Source organism: Cricetulus griseus, chromosome 3, assembly GCF_003668045.3.
Source record: "Cricetulus griseus strain 17A/GY chromosome 3, alternate assembly CriGri-PICRH-1.0, whole genome shotgun sequence".
NCBI lineage: Eukaryota > Metazoa > Chordata > Mammalia > Rodentia > Cricetidae > Cricetulus > Cricetulus griseus.
In genome coordinates this window covers 80,884,668-80,909,370 of record NC_048596.1, presented here as the reverse complement: position 1 = coordinate 80,909,370, position 24,703 = coordinate 80,884,668, and the positions used below count along the sequence as shown (strand labels likewise).

Genomic DNA, 24,703 nt, shown 5'->3' with positions numbered 1-24,703 from the left:
TGCACCTGCATATTTTTCTACTCTATGCAAATTAACTTTCTGGAACTAAAAGGCAGAAGGGTGGGGGTGCTCACCATAGACAAGAATGCCTATTGAGAAGGAAACACAAAGGACATTGTCCACAAGGTCCCATACCACAGGAGCCCCTAGCCTTGGCTCTGGCACCATGAGCAAGACCATCTCAGGCAAACTACTTCAGTCTTCACCAGCCTCCATGTTTTCACCTGTAAAATGGGAACAGCAGCAGCTCCAGCCTCACAAGCTTTTATTGCACATGTGCAATAAAAACAGCAGAGACAGGAAGTGTTGGCCTCTCTAGAGCAAGAGCTTCATAAACAGCAGCTCTTTTTATTAGCTCTGTCACCCTTGGTGCTTAGAATGGAATGCACAGCTATGTAACTTCTGTCCACAACAGCTAGGTTAGACAACCACGGCTCAGGGATGAAAATGATAGCACATGGTAGACTGCTGTCACCTGAATAACACAGAGTGAGAGTTACAGAAGATCAAAGGAAGATGCACCTATAGATCTAGATGAAAAATACAAATGGAAGAAAAGGTGGACAATTTTGCTGATATCACAAGATAATTTGAAAGGATTGGGAATATAATCCAGGTATCCTGACTCACATGCTAATAGTGTTCCATAAAACTGTGTCATGACACTACCCAAACTGTAGTAATTCACAACTGGGAAGTCCTTTTTGACAAGTTGCACATTTTACATGCATTATCTTATTAAATCTTCATGATAAACCTAGGAGTAAGGGATTTTATCTCTCCCCTATATCAATGAGAACATTGAGATATGTGAAGATGAATGATTTTCCCCAAGTTGTATGGCCATAAATAATGGTTCAGGGCATCAATGAAAGTTTTTAGGGGAGGGATAATGGGCAAAGGAGAGCAGGCTAGCTAGAACCAAGGGGGTTGGCCTGCTGTCTCTTCATGGTAAAGGAAGTGGATGTTCTCAAAAGTGAGCAGACTGATTTTACTGGAAGAAGAACCTTAAGCAGAGGAGTGAGCAGATACAATAAGAGTGTGAGGTGATTGGAGGGAGGGGGTGCATGCCAATCCAAACTACAAATATTCCCTTTGTGGTTTCCTTGGGGAGAAGACAGCAAAAGTTGAGAGTTTGACAATTTTATAGTTGTGCGGGTTTTTAGGACTAAGCTGGTCATAGGCTGAATGAAGAAGCATTCAGTGAGGTGAGGGCGGGGTGGGGGGGGACACCAAGGAGTGGCTAGTAGTGACAGGTCTATGGGAAGATGGAGCGTTCAGGAATCCACTTCCCAATCTCCACCTGACATTCCCCACTCATCTTCCCCACAGGCATTTCCCACTTCCTATCAGAAGACAAAGTCCTTGGTGATCATGAAGATTCTCCTTCACTATCAGAGATTTAGATTCATTTGGCTTGCCAAGCCAGCCGGCCGGCACTTCCACAAACACCCTCAGCTCCAGACACCTCTGACACTTGCTGACTTTGAAGCCATAAATCGCTGTGAGAAGCCATTACCCAAGAACTTTAACTTTGCTGCAGATGTACTGGACCAGTGGTCCCAAAAGGAGAAGGTATAAGACAGCAGGTCTCCACTCTGATCCTGTCGTTCTGTCTCCCATGTCCTCTCACTGTATTAAGTTCAAATGGATTCTTCAATCTCAGTAAGAGCAGGAACCTGGATGGCTCCATAGGAACTTATAAGTACCAAAAGGCCATACACATGCTTCATTCCGATCAGTTTTTATCTTTTTGTTCCTCTCAAAGATGGGATCATATTAACTCAACCTTAGAAGCATGCTTCTTCCCTGTTGAAAAACATCAAACTCCCAAAGGGTTGTGTTTCCAAGACTATTGAACTGGAGAGGAAAGTTTCTTCCCCAGCCACACTGGGGGAGCGGGTGTGGAGAAGGAGTAGTGGCAAATATTCTCATCTGCCTTCTGTGCTAGTAAGCTTTCTGTTACTGTGACAAACTACCTAAGATGCACAACTTAAAGTAAAGAAAGATTTATTTTGGTTCATGAGTGCAGAACTTTCAACACATTCCCAATTAGCCCTACAGCAGCCCAGAATGTCACTGCTCACTCCAGGGCAGCTAGGGACAGTTAGGGGCCTGGGGTTTGATTATTCTCTTCTTTCCACTAAGCTCTAGAGCCACAGGATAGGAGCCACTCCTTTTAATGTATGGGTCTTTGGGTGACACATCCAAACCATAGCACATTAACTTCTCTTTCCCATGTGTTCTTGGCCAGTCTGGAGAGAGGCCAGCCAATCCTGCCCTGTGGTGGGTGAATGGCAAAGGAGATGAAGTGAAATGGAGCTTCCAAGAACTGGGTTCCTTGTCCCGAAAGGCTGCTAATGTGCTCACCAAGCCCTGCGGCCTGCAAAGAGGAGACCGGGTGGCTGTGATTCTGCCCCGCATCCCTGAATGGTGGCTCATCAATGTGGCTTGCATAAGAACAGGTCAGTATTACAAATGTCACAGTTGTAAAACACAGAGACCAAAACTGGAAAATTTTCTGAAATTCCAGCTTTGACTAAAGCTATCCTTAAAGAAAGTAAGAGAAAAGTTAGAATTATGAACAATCGTGATGTAATAATAGTAACAACTTTAAGAAAATAGTGGTATTATTATAATAAGCATTTTGTAAGGCACAGTGATGTTAAGACATTTGCCAAAAGTCATGCCACTTGAAAGTTAAAACAATTAGGGATCTGGGGAGACTGCACAGCAGGTAAAGTGCTTGTTGTGCAAACAAAAGGACCTACATTCCCACATAAAAGCTTGGCATAGAGAGACAGGTGCACTCTCGGGCAGAGGCAGGCACATCCCCAAGGCTCGATAGCCACATCTAGTCAAAACAGAAAGTTCCAGGCTCACACACATACACCTCCCCACATACAGATTAAAAATGAAAGCGAGAGTTACAGTATTCAGAGTTACACAGCAAACTCTATAGAATCAAATGTGAATGTCAACATTTCTTCACAGTGCAGAGTGCTATGCTCACCCCACAAGCCAGAGTTCTCTTTTGAGTGTGTGTCTGGATTCTCTGCAACAGAAGATCAAGTATTTGGGGATGCAAAAATTTGTAAGAATATAAAGCACTCTGGACCCAAGTTGGAAAAACATCTAGTCAAAAGAATTGAGACATCCAATTACATATTTTCCCAAAGTAGTAATATGATACACCCCAAGTAAAAACTTGTACTTTCTGATAGGGGTTTGTTAGTCATAGACTGCAGGTCTATGTTTTGGTAAATAGAATTTTTCTCTCAGTAGCAAACATGCTCACTGAGGCCAAAATCAATCCTACTGTCCACAGAGTCTGATAAACTCACCAGCTCCTTTACTAAAGAATTCTCTAGTTTCTGGCCCCAAGAAAAACCCCACAAATTTTCAGACATCAATTTAAAAACCGAGAATACCTAAGGATAGACTACTACAGAAAACAGAAAGATGTTTGTGCAATGTTATTTAAAAGCATACAAAAATGGGAAAAAACTTAAATAAAAATTATTAAATAATTTATAGCCTAGCTAAGATGTGAGTTTAGTTGAAGTGTTCATTGCTGATTGAACGTCTGGCTCCTGATTGGGTAGCTCTTAAAAGACAATTTATACTAACAATAACACAATAATATTCATATAATCAGGAAATTTTCATAGAATTTAAGATGCTCTCACTGCTAATAGAATAGATGAAAGTAGGAATATAAAAATGTTTGCATTCACAATATAAAAAGGAGACATGAATGGGAAATCAATCATGTTTACAAGAAGACTAAGAATGGTTTATCTGTCATAAAATATGTGCTTAATATTACTCAATATAGCAACTTATTTAAATTATCAAATTCGTGAACACAAGCACACAAGCTAGTGTCTTTTTTAAGACGTTCATTAAAAGAAGAAAAGCAACTGCAAACCTGTTTTCTCCCCAGAATGTCAAATTCTTTATGTGATTTTTTTATTCAAAGTGATTTTTTTTTTTGCTTGGGTACACAAGAGAATTTATGCCACTCGAGCAGAGGCTGTGGATGATTCATACTTCCAACTGGCTGGGAGGACCCACTTAGTCTTATAGTAACAAGCCAGCTGGTGAATTCTGCTCTCTAGTTATCCTTTCTGTTCCTCCTCTCAAGATGCTTTTGGACAGCAACAAGTATCTAAATAAAATGGTAGAGATCCTCAGGGAGATCAGGAGCAAGGCCTTTGGACTTTAGGATTCTCAAGATTTTATTACCAGTCACAATAAAAGATTTGAGGCACACCATGTTGAGTCCCTCGGGATCTCATATATTTGGGAGGGAGTCAGGCCTTTCTTGGCCAGTTTGTAAATCTGTTCCTTCACTTCTCCAGACGTCAGCTTCAGCCATATGGGGACGCTACAGTAGTAGGGCAGTGCCAACTGGAACAGGCCCTTCCCAGGATGCTGCATGGCCTGGCAGCAAAGAGAAAACAAGAGAGGAAAATGCTGTGTGAATTTTTTAAACTGCTTTCATTCACCACATAGCAAACTATTTTGATTTTGCTTTGAGGCATACACAGTAAAGCCTAAGATACTTACCATCCAGCAAATATTTTCTGTCTAAAATCCATTAGAAGAACCTGCCACTCCCAAGGTGGCAATCTAACTATTGAACACATTCACAAACCCACTAAGGAAATTATACTTGTGAATCATTAAAAGCAAATGATTTATAAGAGAAATCATTTTATATTTTTATATTGGTTGATCATTCTGAGATCCTTTAATGTGTTTTCTTATAAGAATAACAGCTTAATCAGTTAAAATATATCAGTAAAATAGCCTTGGGGTGGCAAGATGGCTCTGCATGTAAAGGTGCTTGTTATACAAGCCCAGTAACCAGAGTTTAATCCATGGGGCCTACCTAAAGGTGGAAGGAGAGTACTGACTTCACAAAAGTTGTCCTCTGTCCACATGCACACTATAGCAAGAGAGCCACCTTACCTGCACCTGCACCTGCACCCGCCACACACACACACACACACACACACACACACACACACACACACACACCTTCCTATTTAGCTTATTTCAGAATACTCAACAAGGACTACATAGCTATACAGCACAGGTCTCAGGAATCATAGAAATGTCTTACTGTCTTTGCCACTTATCTGACTCTGTGACCCTTGGGTGAGTTATCATCCACTGGAGTGTAATATGTGCTCAGTGAGATGGTGGCTACTGTCATGTTCTGCATGCCACTGTTTTCCCATGGATTCACTTTAGAGTCAAACCACCTTCTCCCTGTCTTACATTTAATCCTGCCCTGTGTGTTCTTCTCCTGAGGAGCTTTGAAAACCCATCTCTGGCTAGTGTGTAAGATGAAGTGGGGGTAAATTAAGCCATCTAGGCAAATCTTAGCGGTACCAGACCATTGCCTCAGAGATTTGCAGGCTGGCTCAGCCACTCATCAGCTATCACCAAAGGCTGCATGCCCCATGCAGGGGCTTTGAACAGGGGCTTTGAACAGTGGTCACTGGTTATTGATATGGCTCAGTTAGTAAAGGTGCTTACTATACAAACCTAGCTACATGAGTTCAATCCCCAGGACCTACAAAAAGGTAGAAGGAAAGAACTGAGTCCACAAAGGTATCATCTGACCTCCATGCAAAACACACACATGCATATGTGTGTACACACACAAATAATCAATAAATAAATATATCTTTTTAAGTTTTTGAAGGGCAGTCTCTAAGCATCTTGGGCTGTACAATCTATCAAAAGAATAATGGGCAGACTTTTTTTGCATCTGCATATAGTTTTTCACTCTGTTATGTTGCACTGATGTAGTATATATAGTATGTATATTATAAAACATTTGCAAAAAAAGGAGATGGCACATGAAAAGAATTCTAGTGTCTCTGCATCTATTACATTTCTGTTATCTTCTCCTCTCATTCACAGTAGATTGTCTCACAAATCCTTCCTTGGTTAAAAAGGTTGAATAAGATAATGTTCATGGAAAATGTCATAAAATGTAGCATGAGGATTAAGTATTACATAATCATTGTATAATCACATTCAGACATGACATTAAAATGGTTCTTAATATGAGCCCATCATTATGAACCAGGTGCTGTTATTATCCCCATGTTACAGGTAAAGAAGGGAAAGCCAGAGAGACCAAAGTCTCAAGGCTAGTTAAGTTGCAAGGCCAGGACTAGACCCAAGGCCTGACAGACCCCAAAGCTAGAGCTCTAATGATCCCGCATGCCAGGATCCTCAGGGATGTCCCAGGGAACCAAGGCATGGTTGGTTGAGGGTTGAGATCTGAAGTTCTTCTCCACCCCAGTGCTAGGCCCACATTTCCCCATAGTCTCCAGAGTTGTTAGCTCAGGAATTGCTTTATGTTTCAGGGCTAGTCTTCATGCCAGGAACGACACAACTGACCAGAAAAGACATCCTCTACCGACTACAAGCATCTAAGGCCAAATGCATTGTGGCCAGTGAGGAAGTGGCCCCCGCAGTGGACTCCATTGTGTCAGAGTGTCCCAACCTGAAGACTAAACTCCTGGTGTCTCCAGACCGCTGGGACGGCTGGCTCAACTTTCAGGAGTTACTTCCGTGAGTATTTGGGGTGGGGGGCACTAGCAACAGCACAAATCATAGCTACCTCTCTGAATCTGTTTGTCCAATGATTCAGCAGTATCCTGAACTGATCTAGGTTCCTTCCCCAAAAAAGTATTTTTAAGTGTAGGGGGTAAGGGGCTGTTGTCTGTGCATCACATGCGTGCAGGCCCCACAGAGGCCAGAAGAGGGCTTTTGATCTTCTGGAGTTACAGACAGTTGTGAGCTGCCATGTGGGTGCCAGGAATTGAACATGCAATAACAAAAAGTGCTCTTAAACACTAAACCATCTCTCCAGACCAAAAATAATCATTCAATTAAATGATTTACCAAGAGAAGGAAGAAATACAGCTCTGTTCTGACTTTTCTATTTCCTCTGTGGTCAGTGATGAGTGTACTGTGTAGTGACTGGTCCTTGTCTAGCTCCTGGGCCACAACTATTACCAGTGTTCCTTTTATTCCTTGAACATGCTCAAGTGCAGGGCCTTTGCACCGGCCATTTCTCCTGCCTGGAATGTTCTCTCCTAGTCCTTTTCATAATTGTTCTGAAAGGCCCCCAAAGAGGTACTTTCGTAGGAGGAGACCCCCGTACTCAGGAACCAGCGAGACCACGAACTTGGATACAATTTGCAAGAGGCTTTATTGAGGATGCGGGTACCCGGGAGACTTGGCTTTTCTGAGGCCAAGCGCGCCGAGCCAAGGGAGAGGTGCCTTTTTATAGAAAAAACGCAAGCGAGGAACAGGGATTCTATTGGATGGTTCAAATGAGGCACAGAGCCATTCCAGATCAGCATATTCTCAAGGTCTGGTGTCTGGTACAACAGACTCAATTCCCTCCGCTCCGCGTCCAGATGGCTGACCTTGGGGGCGAGGGCCTTGGGACGGAATGTTTCTCATCGGTGGGGGTGTGGGGGCGGGGCCCCGGGCCGGTCTAACTGGTGCTCTCGCCCTCAGGCCAACGCACCTGGTGCTCGCCCTCGGGCCGGCCCACCTGGTGCTCGTTGCTCGGCCCCAGCCCCGAGGCGCGGTGCCAGGCGGGGCGGGCCGGGGGCGCGAGCCCTGCTGGGGTGAAGGCTTGGGAGGCCCCGGTAGCTCCGCGGCCCCGGTGTCCTTGGCCTTGGAGGTGGTTCCCTGCTCGCAGCGCACAGCTCCCTGACAAGCAGCATCGCCCGCGCTGCACTCTCCAGCCCCTGGCTGCACCCTGGCCCTGCCCTGCTCAGTCCCCGCCTCGCTGCCCTTGGTCAACTGCTCCTCTCGCCCCCATCCTTCCCAGCTCATCCCGGCTGCTCCAGAGAGAACACCCAGCACCGGCAGGGGAGACAGAGAGGCAGCGGGCCTTTCAGTTCCTTCTTGAAAGGTTTCAGTTCAAATGTTTTATCATTAGTGTTACTGCCACTGGCCAACTTGATGAGAGCTATAAAGCTCTTTTCCCTTCACATAACTGGTCCCTCTGAGTGATCAGACTGGCCTTTTGTTCTCATAGATTTATTTTTATCTGGCCCACCATTTTGTTTTATAAATAAAGTTTTATTGGCACACAGGGTTGCTAATTTATTTTTATATTGTCTGTGGCTGCTTTCATGTAATGATAGCAAATTTGGCCAGTTGAAATAGAGACGTTATTGCACACAGAGTCTAAAATGTCTGCCATATGGCCCTTTGCAGAAAACATTACAGTTCCTATCCTAAATTACATGCTTAAAGGCTTTGCTTGCATATTTAGTTGATACCTTTTTCTTCAATACCTAACAACACATAGCTGGGTGCTGAAGGAATATTAAATGAGCAGTTGAACAAACAGATTGCTTAGCCTTGATTTTCTTCATATGTAAAATGGGATAATTATACTGCAAACGTCTAATGATATTTGAGGATAAAATAAGCTAACATTGAGAAAGCATATCCTAAGTTTTTAAAAAATGAGAAAAATGTTCACTGACAGCATTACACTTATTTAAGTAGTTGATATTTCATACAAATTTAAAAAAAATCCAGTTTGTATTTTTTGTAAGTTGGGAACCCAGGTAAGTTAAATGACATGTTTTGGGGGGTTTTTGTTGTTATTATTGTTGTTGTTGTTTCTGGAGCTAAGGACTGAACTCAGGGCATTGCGCTTGCTAAGCAAGCACTCTACCACTGTGTTAAATCTCCAACCTCTAAATGACATTTCTTTTTTTAATTTTTATTTAAATTAAAAACAATGTTATTTTACATATCAATCCCAGTTCCCCGTCCCTCCCATCCTCCCAGGCTCCACACCAATTCCCTCATCCCAGCCCCCCACCCCCAGAAAGAGGGTGAGGCCTCTCATGGGGATCATCAAAGTCTGTCACATCATTTGGGGCAGGTCCTAGGTCCTCCCTGTGTATCTAGGCTGAGAGAGTATCCCTCTATGTGGAATGGGCTCCCAAAGCTCATTCATGCAGTAGGGATAGATACTGGTTACACTGCCAGAGGCCCCATAGACTGCCCAGGCCCCCCAACTGACATGCACATTCAGAGGGCCTGGTTCAGTCCTATGCTGGTTCCCCAGCTGTCAGACTGGGGTCCATGAGCTTCCACTTGCTCAGGTCAGCTGTTTCTGTGGGTTTCCTCAGCATGGTCTTGACCCCTTTGCTAATCACTCCTCTCTCTATATATAACTGGATTCCAAGAGTTTGGCTCAGTGCTTAGCTGTGAATCTCTGCTTCTGCTTCCAACAACTACAGGGTGAAGGCTCTATGATAGCATTTAAGGTAGTCATCAATCTCATCATAGGGGAAGGGAATTTAAGGTAGCCTCTCCACTATTGCTTAGATCCTTAGTTGGGGTCATCCTTGTGGATGGCTAGACATTTCCCTAGTGCTAGATTTCTCTTTCAACTTATAATGGCTCCTTCTATTAAGATAACTCTTTTCTTGTTCTCCTTCTCTATTCTTGCCCCAACTTGATCTTTCTGACATTTCTTAATCTATGAAATGCATCTTAATCTTTGAAAGCAAGATAATGACAGTATGGGGTTGCAGAAAAGATAAATCAGATAAAGTAACATGAAATTGTCTTAGTAAGGGTTTCCATTGCTGTGAAGAGACACCTTTGAACTTAAAGAAAAAATTCAATGATCTATTTTCTGTTTTGAAGAAAGAGAGTTACCAAAACTATCTCAATAGTCTGTGAAACTATTTTTTGGCATTATGGAGTGAGTATGTTCATTACACAGTAGTCTCTATTCTACAGTTTCAATGGCGTCATTCAGCATTAAAATTAGTTGAGGGTTAGACATGTAACTCAGATGATGAGTTTGCCTAATGTGTGTGAAGCCCTGAACTTCTCCAGTGCCTTGCAATCTGGATGGGGTGGCATATATGTGTGATCTCAGCATTCAAAGTGGAGGCAGAAGGAAATTTAACATCATTCTCAAATGCACAGTTTTCAAGCCAGCCTGGGCTCTATAGACAATGCCTCAACACAAAATGATAACATCAAATAAAATTCACTGAAATATAACCTTTTACTTGGAATTTTTCCAAAAGGGAAATTAAAAATATAATGCACGTGGCAGGGCATGATGGTGTATGCCTTTAATCCTAGCATTCAGGTAGCAGAGGCAAGCAGATACCTATGAGTTTGAGGCTGGACTGGGTCTACATAATGAGTTCCAGGCCAGTTGGAGCTACATAGTAAGACGTGTGTGTGTGTGTGTGTGTGTGTGTGTGTGTGTGTGTGTGTGTGTGTGTGTGAAAAATTCTGAAATATTGTATCAGTTTTCCATCACTGGCTAACACCTACCACCTACCCAATGCTTACTGATGTAAAGACAAAAGTAACATTTTATTTGCTTACATACTGTGAGTCAGAAGTTCATACATAATCCCAACAGCAACTGGTCTCTGTGTCACATCATCTTGGCGGGGTCGGCATATCGGAGAGAGGTTTATTCATAAGCTATTGGTGCCAACTGACTGGCAAAGCACCCGAGTTCCATTCACATGGCCCCTCTGTCAAGAAAGACAATCTGGACATCATCTGTAACTGAGTCTTCCTGTCCCCAAGGACAGGGTAAAAAAAACTACAAAGCCTTTTGCAAAGTGACCAAGAAGTCTCAGAATCCCTGGTACACTGCTTGTGGCAGATTAAATCATAAGTTTCACCCAGATTTATAGGTGGAGGATATCTGCTCCATCTTTCAGTTGGGGAATGGCATGTTTTTCCAGGAATGGGAGGATCTGGAGACCTGTCTACACAGACTGCTGTCACCTAAGATGAATGTTTTCCACTTTAGTAATCCAAGTACTGATAACACAAACAGTAGTGAGGGCTGCCTAATCAGCTCAATGAAGCTAGCACAGATCCCAATTTAGCTGTCTTTCATTGTCCTATCTTTGGCATGATGCCAGCATGACTAGGAGAGTTCTAGACATGCACATAATATACATGCATAGTATTCATGGGCTGTGAGACAGGATGAATGGGATGGACAGTGGGATCCTGTCTCCATTACTCTCTTTTTGTTTTCTTATGAATATGTACGCATGGTGTGTGTGTGTGTGTGTGTGTGTGTGTGTGTGTGTGTGTGTGTGTTCTCATGTATGTGGGCACATATATATGTGAGAGTCCACATGTACATGCTTGCATGTAAAGGTGTAAGACTGATATCAGTTCTTATTACCTTACTCATTAAGGCAGGGTCTCTCATTGAACCCAGAGCCCACCAATGCCACTAGTCTAGGTAGCTAGTTTGCTCAAAGGCTACTGTCTCCACCTTCCAAGCAATGGAATCACAGATGGGCCACCACACATGCCTGGCATTTTACATGGGTGCTGGGATCCAAACTCTGGTCTTCATGAGCCATCTTCCCAGCCTTCATTACTCTTTTTTAAGACAAGCAAGTGTCTCCTATAAGTAGAGTTTTATACCTATTGGCTATAATTCTCCCAAGTCCATTCCTAAACCAACCACTGAAAGGGGAAAGAATGATCCTGATTGGCTTAATTCTGACTAATCGAGGCAGTGTCCCCCGAAGCATGTGGTTACCTAGTACCCGAACAAAACCAGACTTTTATTAGTTCAGGGAAAGGGTAGGTGGCTATTTGGTCAACTACTGGATGTTTCTGGCAGAGATATTGAAGATACTGAACAATAATTATTTTTTTAAGTTTGATCTCAGTGCATTTGGTTTTTGTTTCTAAAGGTCTCCCAAGGCCCAGTTCTTGAAATGGTTTCAAATTACAAAGATTCAAATCTATTTAAAAAATTTTTATAAATTACAAAGACATTGAAATAAAGTGTGTGCACTTTTGCTATAGACTTTGCAAGTTATTTTGGTTGTCTATTTGGCCTACAGAGAAATGAGCTTAAAAACAAGCACTTATGCCATTGAATCTTTGCCCTGATCTTTAGAGTTCCTCTAAGATTTCCTGGGAGTTTCTGCTCAGGGAAGCTTTGTGGTAGGTCTAGTCCATGACTCCACTGTGGTAAGAGGGAAGCAAGAACAGAACAATGATGTGGAGTCGACTGCTCTGTCTTCAGCCTCTATCTTGGGGTTCATCTGTAGATTGGCTTCTGAAGAGCACAGCTGTGTGGAGACAGGAAGTCAAGAACCAATGGCCATTTACTTCACCAGTGGGACCACAGGCTCCCCCAAGATGGCTCAGCACTCACAGAGCAGCCTTGGCATTGGATATGCCCTTTGTGGAAGGTAAGAAAGAAAACTATGGTTTTGTTCTTAGTTCGTTTGTAGCTAGGTCTCACACTGTAGCTGGCTCTGGACTGTAAATCATTGTGTAGCCTAAACTGACCTCAAATTTATAGCAATCCTCTTGCTCTCCCCCACATTTGATTTTGCAGGAGTGCACCACCACATCCACTTCTTTGTTTTGTATGCAGTTTCCCATGCTGCCAATGTGGGTGTCCAACTGCCAATGTAACACCTCTTCTTGAATGGCTATTAAGATATCTCTATGCTGGGCATTGGTGGTGCACGCCTTTAGCCCCAGCACTTGGGAGGCAGAGGCAGGCGGATCTCTGCGAGTTCGAGGCCAGCCTGGTCTCCAGAGCGAGTGCCAGGATAGGCTCCAAAGCTACACAGAGAAACCCTGTCTCGAAAAACCAAAAAAAAAAAAAAAAAAGATATCTCTAACAGAACTTTCAATGCCTCTACCCCATCCAAGCTAAATGGTGGCATCTAATTAACTGATCAAGCAAGAATTTAGGATAGGAGCTTGATTCATGCATATCTATTTTCTTCTCCTCATTGCCTTGCCAGGTGAATTTACCTACCCAGAAGTGTCTTTAGAAACATGTCCACCTCTTTGGGGAACCCCTGTTGAGGGCCCTACCCTGCCTGGGGAGTGGAGGGTGGATGGGGTGGGGGTGGGAGAGGGAGAAGGGATTGACATGTGAAGCAAGCTTGTTCCTAACTTGAACTAATAAAAAAAATTAAAAAAAAAAACCATGTCCACCTAAAACTGTCACATTGCTCTGTTTAATTTTCTTTACACTTAGAGTTAAATCATTCAGTGGTTAGTCTCAATCATCCACCCATAAGATCTAGAATACCTAAGGGATTGTCTTCTGGGTATGCCTAGGAGTTTCCTATCTTGATTAGGTTCACTGAGGTTATAAGACCTGCCCACCATGGGTGGAACCATTCCCTGGGCTGGAATCCTGAACTATATAATAAACAGAAAGTGAGCTGAGCATAAGCATCTATCAGGATCTGTTTCCTACAGCCAAAGTGTTATCAGCTCCCTCAGGCTCCTGCTGCCAGGATTTCCCCAGCATGGTGGAGTCTACCCTGGAACTGTGAGCAAAATTAAGCCCTTCCTCCTTTTGTCAGTGTATTTTATCACAATACTTTAAAAATTAACATCTTATCTTCTTTTCCTATAATATTTACATTCTTAGTTCACAGTATTGTCTGCTTGTTCTTACTCTGTTTCCCTAAAATAAAAGTAAAGATCTGTCTTGTGTTTCATGATAACAGTGCCTTCTACATAATATTTGCTCATTAAATATTTGTTATGAGAATGGAAAGCCCATAAAAGCACACCCAAACCCAGCTCCCCAGTCTACTTCTAGATGACATAGATTCAGAAAAGTCCTATTAAGGAGAAGGGAAGTAGAACCGTGCACTTGCTCTGATGCTTGCTTCCACAGTGGTGTAGGACAAGGCTACTCCTCAAGAACACTAGTGGTTTGCTTTCCAATTTTTTGTTTGTTTTAACTTTTATTTGTTTTTGCTCTGTTTTGTTGCTTTTCTGTATGTAGGTATTGGCTGGACTTGACACCCTCAGATATCATGTGGAACATGTCAGACACTGGCTGGATCAAGGCTGCCATTGGCAGTGTGTTTTCTACGTGGCTTCAAGGTGCCTGTGTTTTTGTGCACCGGATGGCTCAGTTTGACACTGATACCTTCCTAGATGTAAGTCTTGACCCCACAAAAGCATAAAGAAAGGATTCTTCAAACTCCAGGACTTCCCAAGGTTCAGGAAGTCAGAGTGTTTTATTTGTTTGTTTGTTTGTTTGTTTTAAGCAAAGTATCAGGAAGCTGACTTAGGAATGCTTGTGAGTGGAGGAGAATCACACTCTTAGAGGGAAAGCCAGGGTGCAGCTGTAAATTACTCCAAGTTCTCGAGTGTAAATAAAACATGGCCACTTAGGAGCATATTTCTAAATAACGGAATACCAAAATTTAAATACATATTTTGTTTCTGATATAATGGAAAAGAACAATAGCTAATATCAGGATTAGCCTTCCTCTTACAGCTGTCCTTTCCAATCGCCTCTCTTTTTCCCATCCTGTGCTCCTCATTGTAATTTATAGACCCCAATACTCATGCAAACCAGATATGTATATCTTCCACCAGAGATAGTTACACTAAGACGTCTAATAGCACATCAAGCTACCTGTAGTCTACAACACATTTCAAAATAACCAGAGATTAGAATATTCTCAACACACAGAAGTGATTATATTTGAGGATATTCACATGCTAGTTGCCTTTATTTGATTGCATGCAACATATATATTTATGTTGTTATACTCCATAAATCAGGGCTTCTTAAATATTACCACTCTGATCTTCTTTCACCCAAGAAATTTTTTGATAACCCTCCAGTTATACAAATCCAAAATTACTGACAATAAATCACAATTTATTTAAAATAATTCCCTGATATGTATGTAACTTCATAATTCATTAAAAGCAAAGATAATTTACATACTAATAAAATATTTGACAGCTTTGACTTGATGAAAACATGGTTAAAGCCAATTATTTTCAATAATAAAAATCAGTTAATTTTTCTGAATTCTGTAGTATTCACAAAGCACCATGCCTGTGTGTGAGTAAAAGCTGTGTTCAATCTGTGATTTTTTTCTTTTGCTAACTGGTCTAACCAGATATATTGAAGGCCTTAAGAGAAATATAGTGAGGTAAAATAGCGGAGCTCTTTGCATCAAGTTTAGCAAGTGTTCTGAAAAATAACTGTCCACTCCACAGTTTCAAGACTTTCTTTTGCACAATAAGAGCATTTTTTTTATTTTACAAAGATAATGTCGTTGTAAAAATCTCTAGAAGACCTGTGTGTCATTCTGAGATGTGTACATTACACTTACTAAAATATTAAAGCCTCTGAAGCAGAGAGAAAGGCTACTTTATGAATTAAGAGGTATTCTTGACATTATGACTGTTTAGCTGGCCTGCACACATGAGCACAGCATTGTTCAGAATGCTTATGTTTAATGCCAACTGTGAACACATGGCTTGATTCAGTGGAGCCTGTTGCTTCATTAATAGTTTCACTAGACTTAAAGGTTTGACCTACAGAACTAGAGGTGTAGTAAGCCCAGCAAAATTTAAGCCCCTCTAAAGAGTGCCTGTTTCTGCACTCGTTCTCGGAAGGCCAGCTGTCCTTCACAGGAATGGTGCTGAAATGTCCTGGTAGGTTAGTCCACTCTCAGTGCAACACAGGCACATGGGTAAATATGGGTATGCCATTATAGGAGCTCACCATGTGAAGTTATGGAGTTGAGTAAACCAGTTCATACTTTGGGTTGTTTTCAAACTCATCAATTCACCGATTGAATCTGACAGCATATGTCTTTTTCTAGTACGTGTACACTTCTCTTTCTATTAACTAGAAACCCCCAACATGTCAGCTAATGACATCTGGTCAATATTTACTTTCCTATTCCATGTGATTAGCAGGCAGCAATGGAAAAGAGAGGTTGTATATATCATCTCTAGCCATGGCCTCTAACTGATCACTCCTGACATGTCTGTCTTTCTGTCATCCAGACGCTTACCACTTATCCCATCACGACCCTCTGCAGTGCTCCTACTGTGTACCGGATGCTCGTACAAAAGGATCTTAAGAGGTACTGGGTAGAACTCCATTTGAAGCACAAGCAGAAGCTGTCACCCAACATTACACAGCTTCCTTTACCACTCAGGGTGCCTAAGAGTCTGAATCTTACCATGTGGACATCTGGACCAATTAATATTGTGTTCTGGAGCTATTCTGTGCACTGTTTGATACTGAGTAGCAGCCAGTAGCATCGTTCCCTCCTTTTCTTCATTCATGATGACCAAAATGTCCCAAGATACTACCTAGTATCTTATGGGGACAAAATCATATGGCAGCTCAGGATCCAGGAGAAGGGCTGGGGAGATAGTTCAGTCACATGCTTGCCACTCGTGAGGACCTGAGTTTGATCCCCAGAACCCACTGAACATTCAGGTGTGGTAGTGTGCACTTGTAATCTAACACTGGAAAGACAGAGACAAACAGATCCCTGAGGCTCACTGGCAAGCCAGATAGTCTGCTTGAGGAATCTGAGGCCAGGAAGAGAACCTATCTCAAAAAAGCAATGTGATGGTACTTGTGGAATAACACCTGAGGGTGCCTTCTGACCTACAGACATACAGACATGGGCACCTGAACACACACATACACCCACACCTACAAGAGCACACACACACACACACACACACACACACACACACACACACACGGAGTCTTTAGAAAGACCCTTTACTTCAAAGCAAGACAAGAAAAAAAAAAAAAAAAGCACACCTTTGCATTCTTGAAGAAAAGCTAATGAAACTTATGACTTCGGGATTATAAATGTGTTAGCCAAACCATCTGCCTGTCAGGAAGAGTTGCAATGTATTTTTAGATAACTAATTAATAAAATTTAGTACATGGTGTTGTATACCAAAACTTTCCCTGGGGAGACACAACACACACATCTACTCACCCCAGATAGGCAACCAACACAGACCAAAGTACAGATACCACCAAAATCTAACTTGGTGAACCAATGAGTTTTATTGGGGTTACTTACTTGAGTGTGGGTGAGGGTTACTTACAGGAACAGAACTGACTAAAAATAGCCGCATCACCAAAGCCTATTCCAGCACCAGTGACAGCTCACAAAGGCTGGGAACCTGGAACTCACTCACAGCCTGAAGGCAGATCAACTGGTTGGAAAGTGTCCTTTCCAAGTAACTGGGTTGTTTAAACCTTTTGAGGCAGCTCAGATATTTTCTGCTTCTTCCGGGCAGCTGGTTTGGTGTCAGTCTTCTTTGCAGAGTTGGTTGTCTGAGTCTTCAGCTTTTACTGCTTACTCTGGCGGGGGCTGGGGGGTGAGGTGGAGTGAACCTGGTCAGTTTCAAGGACTTCCTGGAGCTATTTGAAGTTGTTTCCCTACTGTTTTAAGAAGCTTCCCTGCAGGATGCAATGTTTCAATCTTGGAGGAAACAGTTACACAACACATGGAAAGAGAAAGAAGAGAAGAATATTTGAGTCCTGTAGGCTTGGCCATCTTCCTTCCTAAGGGTTGGATGCCCAGGGGAGGAGTTCTGTGAGAGACAGAATGACATGGATAGGCAACCCTTCTTTTCTTGTCGGTGTCATCTTATGGCTATCGACGTGACATCTTGTCTCACATTTTAAGCATAATCCAAAGCTACATAGGGGTTACTTGAAGACACAGGGTACATTTTGCCCACATAGCCTCCTGCAGGTTTGGGGCCCCACTGTGTGTGTGAGTCAGACTGTCACAGGCTTTCTTGTCTGGATCCGATAGGCCACTAGTTAAAAACAAAAGATCAAAAGTCAAGCAGCCAGGGTTTTGCTACTTGCTTACTTGACCTTGGTAAGCCCCCATTAATTTCATTTATGACTCTTTGCTAAGGATTCAATGTGGATGACATGCTTGGGCAATCCGCCTGCACAGGGTCACAGTGCAGAGCATCCTACTTGATGCTGTGTTTATTACTTGGGAGGCTTTTACAATTTCTTTAATCTCTCTAGGCACCTTAGTCTCCACACCTGTAAAATAGGGCCTGTGAGAAATCTAAGAGTGTTTCTAGAGCTATTATCACACAGCCACCACCTAATCTATGTTACATAATTTTTCTCATAATTATAATAGTGTATCATTATTATTAGCATTTTTATCTACCCTTCTCCTCTTTACATTCCCTACTTGGCAAACATAACATTTCTCCGGGAACCTTCTTGTCATCACTCATGTGCCTCATACAACTAGAAGGTATCCAGCAATATAGGAGGTTTTCAGAAAATATTTAGGTCATGGGCATTTCTAGGACCCATTTCTCCTAGCTCTTCTGTTGCTTGAGCATCTGAACTTTGATGAAATACCCCCCCCCAAAGACCATGCAACTCTCTCTCTCCAGATATCAATTCAAGAGGTTGCGGCACTGCTTGACAGGAGGGGAGCCACTCAACCCAGAGGTGCTGGAACAGTGGAAGGTGCAAACTGGGCTGGAGCTGTACGAAGGCTACGGACAGACTGAAGTGGTATATTTGAAGGACAAACTTTAAGTTTAGAAGTTTTTCCTCAGTGGCTATGGAAGATTAGGTCTAAGGCCATAGGAGATAACCAAATCCTCAAATGTTCATATTCCTTATATAAAATGGGTCAGGATTTGCACAGAACTTGTGACACATCTTCCTTTATGTTTTAAATTGCTAGATTACCTATGGTACCAAAAACAATGCAAAATTACTATTTGAAACTACTAGCTGTTGTGCTGTATTAACTGGGAAATAATAGGACAGTAATACTTGTATATATTCAATACAGTTGCAATATTTGTTTGTTTTGGATTTTCAAGACAGAGTTTGTAGCCCTGGCTGTCCTAGAACTCCCTCTGTAGACTAGGCTGGCTGCAAACTCAGAGATCCATCTGCCTCTGCCTCCAGGGTACTAGGATTAAAGGCATGTGCCAACACCTTCCAGTAGGTGCAATTTTTAAAATCACATACTTCAAAACCTTGATTAGTTGATTCCAATGATAGAGACTCTATATATGAAGACCTGTCTGTATGATGAGACTTAACTCAGCCCCAGGATTGACCGCTGAGTCCTTGAGGTGCCCCACTCATGCTCCAAATCTTTATGGAATTTCTCAGAATACCTTGCTGCAAATAGCTATAATTTGTGAATTGCTCAGCTAGGTATGGCTAAAGGGAAACTGCTATTAGCCTTTCTGCCTCCTTCATGCACAGGAGATGTCTCAGGGAATTTAGGGACTGATGGGAGTTTCCATTGCAATGAGAAAGAATTTATTCCAATGTGCAAACAATAGAGCTTAGAAGGCACGGTTTGCAGCTATCTAGGCTAGATGTGGCAGGTTATGCCTGTAATTCCAGTACACCAACAACTGAAGTGAGAGGCTAGCCTCACATTCAAGGCTAGCCTCAGCTAGACTTACAGGTGGTTGTGACCTGCCAGGTATGGATGCTAGGACCTGAACTTGGGTCTTCTGTTTTTGTTGTTGTTGTTTTTTCGAGACAGGGTTTCTCTGTGTAGCTTTGGAGCCTATCCTGGCACTCGCTCTGGAGACCAGACTGGCCTTGAACTCACAGAGATCCACCTGCCTCTGCCCTCTGAGTGCTGGGATTAAAGGTGTGCACCACCAACGCCTGGCTGAACTTGGGTCTTCTGGAAGAGCACTATGCATTGTTAAACACTGGATCAGCTCTCACAACCCCCATGTTTTTTGTTTGCTTGTTTGTTTTTGAGATAGGTTCTCTCACTGAACCTAGCACTCACCAATTAGGTTAACCTGGTTGGCCAGTGATCTCAAGGGATCTGCCTGTCTCCACCAGCATTGTGCTTACAGGTTCTCAACCACCACACATGGCTTTTAAAGTGAATGCTGGGGATAAAAACTCAGGTCCTCATGTTTGATGGCAAGCACTTTATTAATTTAGCCATCTCCCCAGTTCCTAAGACTGAATTTTGTTTCATTGTCAGAATATATATACCTATATAAAACATGCTCTCTTCATAGGGAATAATTTGTGCCAATTGCAAAGGACAAGAAATTAAACCAGGCTCCATGGGAAAAGGAGTAGTGCCCTACGACGTCCAGGTGGGTTGAGAAAATATAAGGAAAGAAGAAAGAATGCTTTAGTTTTCTCCTCTTTGAACTACTATTCATGACCTGTTTTCATCTTATGAAAACAAAAGGGGAGTAAAGACTCAAATTATTTATTTTATTCCAGATTATAGATGAAAGTGGAAATGTCCTACCACCTGGCAAAGAAGGGGAAATTGCCCTCAGACTGGAGTCTACTCGGCCCTTCTGCTTCTTCTCTGAATATGTGGTATGAACATGAAGAACATGCTAGCCATGCCTCAATACAGAAGAGAACCCAAATTTCATACCCACCATATCTTGCTATGTCTTGGGCAAGTGTTAAATACAGATCTATTTTATTAGCTGTAAAATGGAGAGAATGACATTCATTCCGTGGGAGTAACATTAAGATGAATTCTACATGTAAGAAGTCAGTTGTAAGCCGGGTGTTGGTGGCACACGCCTTTAATCCCAGCACTCGGGAGGCAGAGGCAGGTGGATCTCTGTGAGTTCAAGACCAGCCTGGTCTACAAGAGCTAGTTCCAGGACAGGCTCCAAAGCCACAGAGAAACCCTGTCTCGAAAAACAAAAAACAAAATACAAACAAACAAAAAAGAAGTCAGGTGTAGTGGCTATCCTCAGAAAGGAAAGGTGGACCAGCCGAGGGAGGAGCTGCTTGCAAACCCTGGAGTTCACAGGAGAGGTTTTGTTCTTAGATCTTCGATCCTTTGTGTTCTATGATAGGAACTGCCCTTTTTAAAAACCCTGACTTCTTTTAGAACTATGACGATGTGAAAGTCACTCAGTAGATGTCACACTCCAGTCTGTTCTGCCCAGTCTAACTCCCAAATGCCATCTTTCATTGGTAGGATAATCCAGAAAAGACTGCTGCCACAATCAGAAGAAATTTTTATGTTACTGGAGACAGAGGAGTAATGGACAATGACGGGTATTTCTGGTTTGTTGGCAGAGCTGATGATGTCATTATATCCTCTGGGTTTGTATATTTGCTGTTCTTAGAAACTGATGACATGGCAGGGTGGGAGATCTCCTACTTGGAGAATGTGATGATCAGAGGCTTCCTCTCCTCCACAGGTACCGGATTGGGCCATTTGAAGTGGAGAGCGCACTGATAGAGCATCCAGCAGTAGTTGAGTCAGCTGTTGTCAGCAGTCCAGATCCCATCCGAGGAGAGGTAGAGTGGATGCCAGGATGAAAGCAGCAATTTCATTTTCATGTTCTGTCCATGTGCCTATGGCAAAGGCCAACTCAGGGGTATTCGTTTAATTCTCATCATAGGGTACATGTATACAGGTAATGGGCTTTACAAATGAGCTGTGTACCAGAGGTCTGGGACTTTTTGGGTGGCCCATGACAGAAACACCCCTCAATTCAGGGGGTTGAGCTTCATTTAAGCACTCCTGTGATGTTATGGAGTCTCAGTGTTCCTTGTCTGCCTGAGATCCTTCATGCTGGTTCCTATCATCACATAGCAATCAGCTCCAGACACAAGTAAGTATAACTCATGCACACCCTACCAGGAAGGAGTAAGTTCTTTTTGCAACTGCTTCTAGTAAATTCCACATTCTAGCCAGTTTGGTTCAGCAATTGGTATAGCCAACTGGCTAGAACATAGATGATGTTCAAAGAATATCAAGGGAGGTAAGTGCTGATAGTCCTGCCAGAACGAAGAGAGGGGAATATTGCTTAGACAACTCAGGTACTGCTGTTCTGCGGGGAACAGACACTGCATAAGCAAGAGCATCAGGTTTCAACTCCCATGCAACTGTTACAGCTCAGAATAGATTTCTTAAAAAAATGAGAACAGAAAATTATACCCTAAGTACCCCCCAAAATTCCCATGGGTCTATTTAGGAGGCCCATCTCCCTTTGCTCCTGGAAGTTTTCCGAAGACTCAGCAAGCAGAAAAGTGTTGTATTAGTGTGGCTATCAGTACCCGCCCACATCTTTTTCTGTGCCTCCCTCTCACATACCAGGGGTATTCTGAACAACATCCTCTTGCACAAGGAAAAAAAAAAAAGAAAGCAACCACCTCTTACAGAAGCTCCTTCCTCATTCTGTACTTTCTGTCAGATCTCCTTCAAACCATATTCTCTAGACTCTCCATTTGTCCTGCCCAACATGACTCTAATTGTAGAAGTGTCATGGCATAAATGTTCACCTCCAAATCAAGGGCTGTGTATACCATTAACTGAGCAGAAATGTTAAGTACAAGCTGGGCAGTGGTGGTGCACGCCTTTCGTCCCAACACTCGGGAGGCAGAGGCAGGCGGATCTCTGTGAGTTTGAGACCAAACTGGTCTACAAGAGCTAGTTCCAGGACAGCCTCCAAAGCCACAGAGAAACCCTGTCTCAAAAAGCCAAAAATAAAGAAAGGTTAAGACCATGTGATATAAACAGAACTCAGCACTCCCCCACATTCACAGTCCATTCCTCCAGAAGGAGATCCTCAGATGTACTCTATAATCTGTACCCAAGCTTCATTTAGTGTCTCTGGGTTTTGCACTGCTAAGAACAGTAGATGTCTGTGTTCAGCAATGTTTCCAAACCCTTGATGTGTCTTACAAGCCAATGGCTTTTCTGCTGCAGGTGGTGAAAGCGTTTATAGTATTAGCTGCGCCATTCAAGTCCTCGAACCGTGAGAAGTTAATTGCTGAACTTCAGGATCATGTGAAAAACTCAACAGCACCTTACAAATACCCAAGAAAGGCAGGTGCAAGTTACCTTTGTTACTGTGTCGGATTTTGACTTTACACTTACTATGAACCTTAGCAGAGATCTTTTGAGTTTGTTTACTATGAAAGTTTTTGTTTAAGTGCTTTTTTTTTTTATTTAGGATACTACAAATGATATCTTTAAAAAGAACTTTTTAAAATTAAAATCAAAACTTCAGGGGCTAGGATTATGATTCCTTGCTGTGAGGTCCCCAGAACCCATACAAATGCAGGGTGGGTATGCTGGTCCACCTGCCTATAATTCTAGCCTTGGAAGGCAGAGATAGAACACTAGAGTAAGCTGGCCAAGACAGAGGTAGGAGAACACCAGAGCTAGCTGGCTAGCAAGAATAGCCATATCTGAAAACTCTGGGTTTGATTAAGAGACCCAGCCTCCATAAAAGGTAAAAAAGTACCTGAAGATGATCCCTGACCCCAATACCAGGCCTCCACAGGTACAGCACATATGTGCACATGTACCCACACAAAGGTGTGCTCAGACACATATGCATACAAAGAAAGCACATATGCATACAAATGAAAAAAGAAAAAAAATTGGCTACAATACTAAGAATGTCTTCAGGACCAATAAGGCCCATTTTATAAGGGGAAAATGAATGGAAGAATCACCAAGTCCCTAATTTTTAGATCTAGAAGGTAACCAAGCTATTATGTAAGCCCTATAAGCCCAAGATGTCCAAGTGGCCTCATTTGTATGTACACACACGGGGGGGGGGGGAGGGAGGGAGGGAGGGAGGGAGGAGGGAGGGAGAGGGGGTGGAGACTGAAAGAACAGAACAAGCACACATAAAGACAAAGATGCTGTGCTATGTCCCAGCACTGGAGTATCTCGGCTGCCACTGGATGATTATATGACCATCTCATCTCCGTTGGCATCATTTGGGCCAATATGTAGTTCATGTGATCTGATCCAACCATGCTCACACTTTCTCAATTAAAACAACTAAATTGCTAACTCTTTCAGAAAAAGAGGCAAAGACATTTTAAGATACAATATTATCTTGCGAGAAGCAATCAAAGATAGAAGTTTCCATAAACACACAAGTTAGTGTGTAAGGTGAAGACTACACACTATAAATCACCAAGATTTTCCTCAGATTTTTTGGATCTAAACACTTAAAAACCCAATGTTTTAAGAAAAAGACCTTTTCTCTGAATCAGATGTAGTAGAAAGCAATTGAGTCTTAGGTCTCACAGAGGAAAGCCAAAAGAAAGGGTTAAGAGATTATTTGCTTTTGGCAGGACACACAAAGGTGGGCGTCTCCAAAACGTAACCCTTAGCCATCGTCTGCCTGCTGCACTGACAGCTGGGGCAAATGGAACCAAGAGCCTGACGATGTGTTTTTCTATCAATTAGGTGGAATTTGTTCAAGAACTCCCAAAGACAATCACTGGGAAAATCAAACGCAATGTGCTAAGAGACCAGGAGTGGGGCCGAGCGTAGCAGGATGAGAACGAGGGAGAACTATGGAGTGATGCAGTTGTTTTAGTACTTGCTTCCTGAAAATTCAGTGATTACATACATTCTTAAAATGCCTTATGTTTTTTTCCTGTTTGAAAACAGCTTTTGTTTTGTACCTAGTTGAACAATAAAGAAAACAAAAAAGCAAAATCTAAACATATTTGAGACGGATGCTGTTATGGTGCTCAAACTAACAGAGAACCAAGTGTTTAAACTGGCCAGGGTCAAATAACTCCAGAGAAAGGGCAGCATGCCATGAGTCTATGCTTTATTCACCTTGTCCTGATTAATCCAAAATAAAGATGTCCCAAGAGAAATGTTTAAGATGTCTGCATAACTAGTCTTTATGAAATCACCTGCTCAAGCAGATGAAAACTGTTCAAATCAGGAGTATAAATGACTCAAAGGCCAGTTAGTGAGTTTAGTGAAATTCAGTATGGGATTGATGTTTGTTTGAAGTAAATCCTACAAAATACTTTAAATTTGTTTTTCTTAAGAAT

General features: G+C 42.4%; 1 protein-coding gene and 1 pseudogene across 1 annotated transcript; one reads left to right on the top strand and one right to left on the bottom strand.

The window, feature by feature from the left end:
- The first annotated feature begins 1,374 nt into the window (after nt 1–1,374).
- Nucleotides 1,375–24,185, top strand: LOC100755056 (acyl-coenzyme A synthetase ACSM4, mitochondrial). Its single transcript, XM_027410185.2, has 13 exons — nt 1,375–1,575; nt 2,255–2,465; nt 6,393–6,600; nt 12,138–12,281; nt 13,853–14,009; nt 15,889–15,968; nt 18,295–18,418; nt 19,918–19,998; nt 20,132–20,233; nt 20,856–20,983; nt 21,082–21,181; nt 22,596–22,715; nt 24,099–24,185. Exons 1-13 carry the CDS (start codon nt 1,375–1,377, stop codon nt 24,183–24,185), a joined length of 1,743 nt encoding a protein of 580 aa, XP_027265986.1.
- LOC103163064 lies at nt 4,017–4,443 on the bottom strand (annotated as a pseudogene).
- Nucleotides 24,186–24,703: the final 518 nt, after the last annotated feature.

Excerpts from the sequence above, each read along its gene's own strand:
- LOC100755056 (XM_027410185.2), top strand. The coding sequence starts at position 1,375 with ATGAAGATTCTCCTTCACTATCAGAGATTTAGATTCATTTGGCTTGCC. Across the intron at positions 2,466-6,392 it reads TGTGGCTTGCATAAGAACAG|GGCTAGTCTTCATGCCAGGA; the intron begins GTCAGTATTACA and ends TTTATGTTTCAG. Across the intron at positions 15,969-18,294 it reads GTACAAAAGGATCTTAAGAG|ATATCAATTCAAGAGGTTGC; the intron begins GTACTGGGTAGA and ends CTCTCTCTCCAG.